This window comes from Zea mays, chromosome 6 (assembly GCF_902167145.1).
Source record: "Zea mays cultivar B73 chromosome 6, Zm-B73-REFERENCE-NAM-5.0, whole genome shotgun sequence".
NCBI lineage: Eukaryota > Viridiplantae > Streptophyta > Magnoliopsida > Poales > Poaceae > Zea > Zea mays.
Genome location: NC_050101.1, coordinates 84,935,941 through 84,946,399, shown reverse-complemented (window position 1 = coordinate 84,946,399; position 10,459 = coordinate 84,935,941). Strand labels below are relative to the sequence as shown.

Here is a 10,459-nt window from a genome sequence, read left to right as displayed (position 1 = left end):
AAATCATCCACCAACAATTTCTTAAATGAGGTCCCCAAATATACCAAATTCTTAAATATCCCTAGTTACTTCCAAGACTTGGGACCTATTTTACACTCCTAATAGATTATTTAGCACGTTAATCACACTGGAAAATCATTTGTCCACCATCGAGTTAGCACCCTATACATATGATACACTCTGAATGATTTGAGCTGCGGAAAGGATGAATTCATTTGACAAGTCTCGGGATGACCCATCCAAAAAATTAGAGAAAAACAACAAACCATAATTCATATAGAATGAAAATATTAATAATATAACGAGAAGAACAATGATTATTAAACTTTATTGTACAAATGAAACCAAGTTTAAAGTTGTAAGTAATAACTAGAAAATCCGAGTTAGCATAATTTAAAATTATTTATTGAAAACTGTTGGAGACTAAAGTGGATTTTATTCCTAATATGTATTTAGCAACTTACTAAATCGGAGCTTAGGGAGTTTTTTTTTATGATTTAAGCTTTTAGATTTTCACTTCGTAAATACGGTACAACACTACGCCATCATGCCACTGTATGTCAGGGAAGGCCCGTGCCAGTCTTACCATGGGCGCAGCCCCGCATGGGCCGGGGGTGACCTACGCTATCGACTGAGTCGCAATGGGAGGATGGCAGTACGGGCCTCTGAGCCATCCCTCGGCGATGAGCCTGTTCACGGCCTCCGTCAGGTGGACGCCGTCCCAGGACTCGTGCCTCGACGGGTCCCGGCACGCGGTGGCGCCCTTCATGCCGCACCGCGCGTCGAGCTCGAAGTTGTACTTGCCGCCACCAGCGCCGCAGCACGCCGGGACGGCGCCAGTTGTGAAGCCGAAGCGCGCCGGGCTGCGCACCAGCCGGTCGATGTGGGTGTAGTAGTCGGCGTACACGATCCTCGCCGAGGGATACCTTGCCTGGAGGGCGGCGAGCCTGCTCTGGAGCAGGGAGTTCTGGTAGACGGACAGCTCGTTGAGCGCCCTCAGGCACCCGTGCCCGTCGTAGTCGGCCGGGTCGTCGCTCGGGAGAAACGTGAGGTAGATGGCGAAGCACCCCACGGGCAGCGCTCCCGGGACGACGATGTCCACTGCGCCCAACTGGATGAGTTGCTGCGAGTACGTGCGCGCGCACGTGCAAAGGACAGCCATAAACAAGTAGGTGCCAGTCAGTTCAATCCGATCCATCGGCTATCCCGTTCCCTGGATGTGTTCGTTAGCTAGCTTGTTAGTTGTTATTACCTCGACGCCGCTGGCGACGGTGTCGACGATCTTGGGCGTGTAGTTCCTTGCCTGATCCACGGTGAGCCCGAAGAAGAGCATGGCATTGTAGTCGTTCCCTCCGAAGGGGCCGAAGACGAACAGGGATCTGGCCAGGTAGTCCTTGCAGCCTTGCCCTTCCGCCGGCGGCGCGGCGCCGCAGATGGACGGCAGCAGGTCCCTGAACCACTGGATCTGGACGTTCATGGCGCCGTTGTTCCAGATCGGGTAGCCGAGGCCGATGGACTTGAGGAACTCGAAGTCGAGGGCCGTGGCGCCGACGATGGCCATGCTCGCACCCCTGCGGAAGTCCGCGCCGTCCTGCTGCTTCGACGGCGGGAGGAGCGGTAGCCCCAGCTCCTGAGCTGCATTCGTTCCACACAGTTCACCGCACCGGCATGACGACGATGTGTGCATGATGCAGATGGATTCGCATGGCCGGCCGAGCCAAGCATATATATGCACGTGCGTGCGTACCGAGGAAGTCGACGACGAGGCGGCCGTCGGAGCAGCGGCAGGTGGGGTGGCCGAAATACGTCATGCCGTAGGGCGGCTGCGCGAAGGTGAGCAGGAGCTGGTTCGCCGCCGACTTGTTGACGCAGAGGTTGCCCGTGTCGCCCAGCGAGTCCCCGAAGTTGAACATGGCCTCGAACCTCTGGGCGCCGCCGGCAGCGAGGAGGAAACAGGAGACGAGCAGGAGGCCAACGGTGCCCAGGGCTCGGGAATCCATGGCGCTTGACCGCTCGTGGTGTACTAGCTGTGTACACTGTATGTATCTATCCGTCTACGTATACGTACCGCTTCCACGTACGGATCAGAAATGCCGGCACGGCCATGTCTGTCCATGCACGGACGTCTATATATTGTATCGGCCCCACGTTGCACCCCGAGCGTCCACGTGTGCGTGCTCATGCATATGGACTCCGTGAGAACTTCACAGTGCTACTACTACTCGGTGGCTGCCGGCCGAACCACCTCGCGATAAGCTTGGTTTAATGCCGCTTGGACTATATATCGTCAATGCAAACAGAGCTCGTCGTCGCTGTGGTGATGGTGATGGCGATGGCGTGCGGTGCTGCCGGACCGACCCTGTGGTGACGAGCTCCTCCGCGTCTGGTTCCCCAGAAAAGCTGCCCCGGCCCCGGACGGGAAGCCAAGTTTGGGTCGGTGGGACGCGACGACACACCCGTTTCATGGGTTGCATGGGCCCTCCCGACGCAGCGAGCGTGCGGCCTGCTGGTCCGGCCCATTCGAATTGGCAACTAAAGCAGGTGGGCCTGCTCCAAACGCGCGAGAGTTAGGGCTGTTTGATTCAGCATTTTTTTTGGAACCAGCTTGGCTGTGGCAAAATCTGGCTTCAAAAAGAATCTAAATATCGTGAAAATTACGTTTGAATAAAGAAGAAAGTGTTCGTAAAGTTCAGGATATAGAAAGTGACGAATTTCTACTATTACAAAGACCGGTCAATTATATGTTTATGTTGATTTTGCACGTTTTTTTACCAAACCGGTTTTTATAGAAACTGACTGAAAAGCGGAGCGTTTTACCGTTCATAGCAGATTTAGGTGGCCAGAAGTTTAAAAAAACTGAAACAAACATAACCTTAACCGGAAGGGAGAAAGGAAGCCTTCCTTCTAAAAAAAGAAGAAAGTTCGAGGACAGGGGATGGGCAGAGCAGGCCTTGACTTATTGAAGGTTGCCTGATTGGAGTTTGGTGCCGCCAAATTTGGTCTGCCAGAAGGTTGTCCCATCATTTCATTGCACATAAAACAGGGTGCATTGAAGCTACACGGTGTATAATCGATTTTTTTTGCTTATCGCCTCCATCATCTTGCTTCCAAACCGCTCTGATCCACTTACAAACAAACGAATAAGGCCTAAACAAACAATTACGCCGAGATGGGCGGGTGGCAGTAGGCCCCGCTGACCCAGCCGTCGGCGATCTTCCTGTACGCCGCCTCCGTCAGGTGGATGCCGTCCCAGCTGAGCGACGACGACGGGTTGGAGCACGCGTGCGCGCCGGGCATGCCGCAGCGCGCGCCGTTCTGGTAGTTGTACTTGCCGCCGCCGGCGCCGCAGCACGCCCTGAGGTTCGCGCTGAACCCGTAGCTGGCGGGCCTCCTGACCATGTCGTAGACGTGGGCGTAGAAGTCGGCGTACATGATCCGCGCGCCGGGGTACCTGCCCCGCAGGCCCGACACCTTGCGCTGCAGCAGCGCGTTGTGCCGCGCGGACAGCGCGTTGAAGCGCCTCAGGCAGCCGTGCCGGTCGTAGTCGCCGGCGTTGGAGGTCCGGTACAGCGTGAGGTAGATCGGGAAGCAGCCCACGGGCAGCACGCCGGGGACCACCACGTGCGTCGCGCCCAGGCGGATGAGCTGCTCCACGCCCCGCCCGATGGCGTCCACGATGGTGCCGCTCTGCCTGCTCGCCTGCTCCGGGGAGTAGCCGCCGAAGAGCTGCGCGTTGTAGTCGTTGCCGCCGAACTCGCCCAGCACGAACAGGGACTTGGACAGGTACGACTTGCAGGCTGCGAATATATATAATCGAATCGACGGAGTTAATAATGGCGGGCGTCGGCGAAGCGACCACCTCATCGGTCATCATGCTCCATGGACGACATTGGTGTCGTCGTGTCGTGCACCACGTAACGTAACGTACGTACCCTGCCTTGAACCGCAGATGGACGGCATCAGCTGCTGGAACCATTGGATCTGGGTGTTGAGGGGCCCGTTGTTCCAGATCTTGCCGGCGATGCCCAGCGACTGGAAGAAGCCAGAGTCCATGGTGGTCGCGCCGATGATCGCCATGTTGGCGCCCTGCTTGAAGTTCGCGCCGCCCTGCTTCGACGGCTTCAGCAAGGGCAGCCCGAACTTCTCGGCTGCGCGACAGCAAGCAAAAGCAGAATTTTCAGCGTGTCACGTACTCACGTCACATGGAGTATGTGCGTGCGAGCGAAAAAGAGTACCCAGGAAGTCGACGACGAGGCGGCCGTCGGAGCAGCGGCAGGTGGCGCGGCCGAAGAAGGTCTCGCCGTAGGGCGGCTGGGTGAGCGTCAGGCCGGTGGGGGGACCGTTCACGCACAGGTTGCCGGTGTCGGACATGGAGTCGCCGAAGCTGAAGATGGCGTTGAACTTCTGCCCGTGGACGGCCGAGAAGCCAGAGCACAAGGCAAGGAACGCGACGAGGAGCCGCCGAGCCGCCATTGCTTCTTTCTGCTGGTGTCTAGGCGTGCTCCGACTCCGAGCTCGCTAGATCGACGATCTGCGCTTTGTGCTTCGCTGATGACCATGTTTGCAGAGGTTCGCTGCTTGCTTATATAGAGGACGTTAATGGCGTAGGTTGGGACTTAGCTGTTGCGGCATTAGCCCACCTCGTGTGAGTCTCCTTCGCCAGGCTGCTTGCCTACTTAACTGTACTTAGGGGGTGTTTGGTTACACCCCGCTAAAATTTAGCCTCTGTCCCATCGAATGTTTGAACCTCCGTTCCGGTTATTAAATGTAGTCGGATTATAAAACTAATTTGTCAGCTGAAGATTAAAAGACGAGACGAATCTAGTCAAGTTGGTTGGGTCTATATTTCATACTCCTATTTAAAAGTCAAACGCTTGATGTGACCCGAGCTAAACTTTAGCAGGAGCAACCAAACACCCCCTTAGTGTACCGTCACCTCGGTTGTTGTGCTGTGCATGCATGGTCTGAAGTTTTTTCTGTTCGTGTTCTTTTCTGGTTGCTGCGCTTTTCTTCCGTCTTTTCCTTTCTAATCTACCAGTTGTAGATAGAGTACTTTTTCCCACCCTGTGTTTTACCATATCAGTATAAAATCTTGCTCTGCTTTTGGTAACCACTTTCCACTTTCTAAGATGTGTCTTTTGTCTAGAGAAGAAGTCTGCATATTTTCGGTATGAGATTGGAGGTATGGAGCATGGGATCGTCTATAGTAAATTGTTCGAGCTAGAGTGTTAGAGTAGATGTGGGCCTATTTGATTTAACTTTTTCTTTGAGAATCTGATCATTGTTGGAGTTATGTGTAAAGAAAAATGAATGGGTCTATAGGATTTAAAATCTAGGAAGTGAGACGTATTTCTCCTATCACAACGATTCGGCCAATTCCGCGTTCATATTAATTACGGATGACGTGTTTGATAGTTTATGACGGCAAAAATCAGCAAAAAAAAAATGAAAGCCTACATATGATTACGGATGCTTGTCTATAGGACTAGGAGCCACTTCATTACTGAAACTAACTAACACCTTTGGCTTCGCCCTAATCATTTTCCACTAACTTGTATAGTCTATACGGCTGACACCTCATATACAAGTAGAAATAACCTTTCGGTTAGCTCTGGTGCTCTGAGTTCTTTTGGCAAATACTAGAGCTTACAAACTCCTCCGAGCTGTGAAACTATCTGCTCCCGCTAGTTCTTCATTTATATACTAGGTGGGTGCCCGTGCGATGCAACGAGAACATATAATACCATAATAACTTATATACAAATGTGTATTACACTGTTATAAAGAAGGTCCTCAAACACCAAGTTGGCCTAGGCGACACTGATGGAGACATTGCCAGCATGGCAGCGCGCGAGGTCGTGCTACCAGAGTAGGCTGTCACAGCCCTTAGAGTTGTCCCCGGAGGAGGTCGCAGCACCAAGGGCTGACGAGGTGGACCAGACACCGTTGCACATCGAGAGGAGCCTATGGAGCAGGCCTAGCATGCTTCTGCCACATCGCCATCCATAACAATTTTGTTCTATCAGCATGCTTCCGCCACATTGCCGTCCACATCGCCTAGCATGAACTACCCCTTCTTCGCAACTATTAATCGAAAGAGGTTTACCTGAAAAATATTGTTAACAAGCTGCCACAAATCTAAGGTTAGAACTATCCAGATTTTGTGAACCTTGATATCATCAACTTTAAGAAAGTCTCCAAATGCAAGTTTATTGCAGCTTGGTCTCAAATAGGCCTGACATTTGTCTATCCACAATTTAGCAATATCAACCTCTGCTTTCATATGCAGTTTAGACGGAAGGATAACTCTGATTCCCTCTGAACACCTGTGATTCAATAATATATTTGGTAGGGTGACATTCAATTCAAAAGCACAAGAACATATCGATTCACTTCATAGCTACAAATACCTCATATGGTCTTCAAACTCATAGAGAGAAGCTGATCGTTCAAGAATAAGTCTAGCCTTCTCTTCCCAGGAAGTGGCCTCTTTGAGCATCCGAGACAGATCATCAAATGGTTGCTCCTCTTCAATATTTAGTCTGGCAGGTAAGAAACTTAAGAGCGACACATAGCTGGATAATCATTCTAAAAATACTTGTAGGATAACAAAAAAAGTAAACTTACATCGAAGCTTCTTTTAAAACTTCTTCAACCACCTCCATTGGCATTACTATTGCAAGTGCCTATTACATGCATGAATGGATAATCAAATTCATAATCTGTCTAGGCATAAAAACATATGACCACCCCAGACAATGGTGCAGAAACTATCATACACACCTCATATGCTTGCTTCCTACATAAGGACCTCTTTAGTTCTTTCTCCACAATAGGCAATTCATCAACTGCATAGGATAATAGCTCTTGTGAAAATGATCAAAACAACCAAACATTTAAAATACAACAGTATCCATGGGAGGAAGTATTTAAATAGCATGCCTTTTACTCCTAGTAATTCTGCTTCCTTCAGAATGCCTATCAACTCCTCAACAGCATTGTGATAGTCACTCGTAGCATAAAGTTTTCCGAGTATGTTCTTAGCACGACTCACCCAAGAGCAACAATTTGAGTAACGTTGCTTAAGAATGTTCAGCTCTGGAATGCTAAAGTTGGAACCATCCGCAGCAAGGAGAAAACCCTCTAGCTCCTGGAACATTCACAATAGAGGAATATAACATCTAAAATCATCCCAAAAATACATAATAGAAGAAAGAAAAAAGGAGGAAAAGCCACCTTTAGATCAGGGAAGTCTTGGAGATATAATTGACAACGGGTTTGCCATGATTCCACATCTTTCCACAGCTTTGAGATAAGATCAATCTCTAGAAGTAGAACTCAAAGTTGTATTATCTAGCCAGGTTTAGTAATTGTCAGATATACCAGTTCAGAGTATGAGTTCATGCAGAAACATATGAATGTCAGAGCAGATGAACTTCAAAAATCAAGTTGACAGAAAAAGGTTCCTGAAAAGGACAAACATCTGATTTTAGTTTATTGAGGATATCTATAAAGGTTCCTGAAAAGGACAATGGTGTTCAGATATTAGAATTATTACTATTCTGTACATCGATCATCCACCTCAGTGTTCAGATATAGCAGAATGTGTGCCGACATCGATCATCCAATTCCTGCACTTGAAGCATTAGACACAGTCTGAGCAGCATTTGTAGAAAACATGAACGCTTCGTCAGTGTACCATGGCCTGTGGAGATACTGATCGCTGGGCGATTTAAGTGCAGGACCTCCAATGTTCAGCCGGTACATTGTCTCAACACCTCTGCCGCTCAAACCAAGAGGAAGCTGCGTTCCTGCACTGCCAACTTTGCTCATTGTATCATTGAACAAATTATCTGGGGTCAGCATGACCTCAATTGCATTCACAAAGGCAAACGACCCAGGTCTTGGATCAAACTCAATACTCAGGCCACGAGCACCGACTACAAGAAAGTACTCCTTTACAACTGCACTGGTGACCGAATTGCTCACAGAGGCTCTCCAAGCAATCTCCTCTGACGCATTGAATTTTGAAACAAGCTTGAAATCATTTGCCGTGACATCAAACGCGGAGTTGTTTGCGCTCAAATTCTTGAAGGTCGAAGGGAAGAAATGCAACCTGACACAGTAACTTCCTGGCAGCACACTAATGGTATACCAAGTTGCCGCGTTGAAGAAACGGGCAGAGCTGTAAAGCGGTCCAAATATCTCATCAGAACTGCTCTTCCCGACCAGTGACGCCGAAAGCCGAGGGCTGCTCAAGGTAAAATTCCTCTCAGGGGTTATGTCGCCAATCCATCTTCGCCCATCAGCATCGACAGTGTTGTTCGAGCCACAGCTCAGAAGCAACCCGCTCCCATGAGCTTGCAAGAACCGCAAGTTGAGGACCTGTTCTCCAGAGCCGGGACCGGGAGGCCGGCGAGGTGGACAGGGCCGACCGCGTCGTGGAGGCTGGTGGCAGCGTGGGCGAGCCTGAGCTTGGCAGCGGCCGCCTGCGCCGCAACGTTGCCCTCCGCGTTGGTGAACTATATAATTCCCAAACGTATTTTTCTTATATAAAATTCCCAAACATATTTTTATGTTCTGTTCATAATCAACCATGACATGAACGTGAACAGAAAGGGAAGAAAAAGACGGAGGAAATCAAACAGAGATATTGGATGGATCAATAAATATCTACCAAACATTGGTCACAACTCACATCCACTGTGAGAACAGAAAACAAAATTGTCCTCAGCGTTATTCTTAATATATAAATGTCGAAATCACAAGGTGCTCCATCATATTATAAGGTAAATCAAAGTTCACCTGGTGCTGATGAATTATTCTGATCATAAACATTATGCCAATTGCATCAGGTCCAGGTACCCCGCGCACCAGGCCTGCGTGTTCGCGTCGAAGAGGTACCGGTTGGAGCACGACGCCGCCGCTCGGTCGGGCCATTATGAGGAGGAGGAGCAGTTTTCGGGGCTGGAGCTGGACATCAAGGACAGCAGCCTAGGCGTCACCGCCGGCGAGTCGTCGGCTGTCACTGACCCGCTGCTAAACCGGGTAGCGCAGGAGTTATATGATTCCATTCCATGCCAATTGCCAATTCGGGTAATAAATAACTTACTTGATGAAGTGCTCGGAGATAGTGCCGGAGGCGATGCGACCAAAGAATCCCCAGATGCTGGTCATGGAGACGAAGAGGGAGACGTCGACGTAGCCCATGGCCACGCCCATCTGCCCCAGGTTGTTCATCACGGCCAGCCCTATGCCCACGCCCATCAGGAACGACGCGAACATCAGCCAAAAGTCCAGCGACGTGAGCGTCTGCGCGATCGTGTGCTCCTCCCCGAGCCGCGGCCGCTCTCCGGGAGCACGTGCCTCCTTCGCCACGAGAAGTAGCGGCGCGACCGCGGCCACCAAGGAGTCCGCCTCCTCTAGGTCGGCGTTCGCCGGCACGACAGGATCACCACGATCTCCACGCTAGGATCGCCGGCACGGCAGCGGGGGACGCGAGGAGCACCAGGAGCACGGCGACGAAGACGACCCCGCCCCCACCGTCGAGCCCCATGAGGTCCGCGGCGAGGAGGTACAGCGCGATTGCCACGGCGAGCGAGTTTATCGCGGCGAAGCAGCGCCCGTCGTCCTCCTCGTCCACAGCGGCGGTGCCCTCGCGGAGGAACACCATGGCGAGCGCGCAGACGGCGGCCGGCACGACGGCGAGCATGACGAGGAACGAGGCCGGGTCGTCGGCGAAGAGCGCGGAGCAGGTGTCGGTGAAGATGGCGGTCCTGAGGCCGACGTAGCCCTTGAGCAGGCCGGAGACGAGGCCCCTGCTCTGGCGGAAGTTGCAGATGCAGGTGACGAGTACGGCGGTGTTCATCCACGTGGTGCTGTTCCCGCCGAGGCAGAGGAAGACGCAGATCTACCAGTAGGGGAGGGGCGATGGCCCGGACACGACCATCCACTGCGCGCCATAGCCAAGGAGGCCCTCGAGGGAGCCGACGGCGAGGAGGAGCTAGGTGGGGACGCGGTCGGACGCCAGCCCCGCGAGGAGGCCGAACGCCTTGCCGACGTCCTTGGCGACGGAGAGGCCGTTGAGCTGCAGCTGCGTGAGGCCCATGAGTGTCTTGAGCGCGTGCGAGTAGTTGGAGAAGGTGTAGTTGTTGCCGGAGATGCAGTGGACCCACGCCGCCGTCACCAGCCCCAGCCACCGCCCCCAGCGCGTCCCCGCCATTAGGGCCTTTCCAAACAACTGAAGAAAATGCAGCCCAGTCGCTTGCTTGCTTCGAGTTCAAGGTGGCTCGCGTTTGGTCGCTTGGTGCTTGGCCGTGTGTCAGATGGCGGGAGGAGGAGTTCTTGGGCGATGGAGGCGGAGGTTGCGAGGATGCGGCAGCTGGCGGAGGTCGGTTGGCGGATCAGATGGCGGATGATTCGCCGCGGGCGGGAGCTTGGGCGATGGAGGCGGAGGTTG

The 10,459-nt window shown here is 52.1% G+C and overlaps 3 protein-coding genes and 1 pseudogene across 3 annotated transcripts; all 4 read right to left on the bottom strand.

Annotated features, from left to right (window-relative positions):
• Positions 1 to 319: 319 nt before the first annotated feature.
• Positions 320 to 2,090, bottom strand: LOC100193659 (alpha-L-fucosidase 2). The gene is given in 3 exon segments (NM_001138752.1): positions 320 to 1,123; positions 1,253 to 1,635; positions 1,748 to 2,090. Coding segments are annotated over 3 exon segments (1,140 nt in total). The 5' UTR covers positions 2,001 to 2,090; the 3' UTR covers positions 320 to 619.
• A 905-nt stretch (positions 2,091 to 2,995) lies between these two features.
• Positions 2,996 to 4,557, bottom strand: LOC100286039 (alpha-L-fucosidase 2). The gene is given in 3 exon segments (NM_001158927.1): positions 2,996 to 3,797; positions 3,933 to 4,148; positions 4,236 to 4,557. Coding segments are annotated over 3 exon segments (1,092 nt in total). The 5' UTR covers positions 4,474 to 4,557; the 3' UTR covers positions 2,996 to 3,159.
• A 1,407-nt stretch (positions 4,558 to 5,964) lies between these two features.
• Positions 5,965 to 7,617, bottom strand: LOC103629509 (uncharacterized). The gene is made up of 6 exons (XM_020539987.1): positions 7,569 to 7,617; positions 6,784 to 6,848; positions 6,628 to 6,686; positions 6,411 to 6,542; positions 6,107 to 6,326; positions 5,965 to 5,988 (listed from the first exon to the last, which is right to left on the bottom strand). The coding sequence occupies exons 1-6, from the start codon at positions 7,615 to 7,617 to the stop codon at positions 5,965 to 5,967; spliced, it is 549 nt and encodes a 182-aa protein (XP_020395576.1).
• Positions 7,618 to 7,620: 3 nt separating this feature from the next.
• LOC103631149 (protein NUCLEAR FUSION DEFECTIVE 4-like) lies at positions 7,621 to 10,222 on the bottom strand (annotated as a pseudogene).
• Between the last annotated feature and the right edge of the window lie 237 nt (positions 10,223 to 10,459).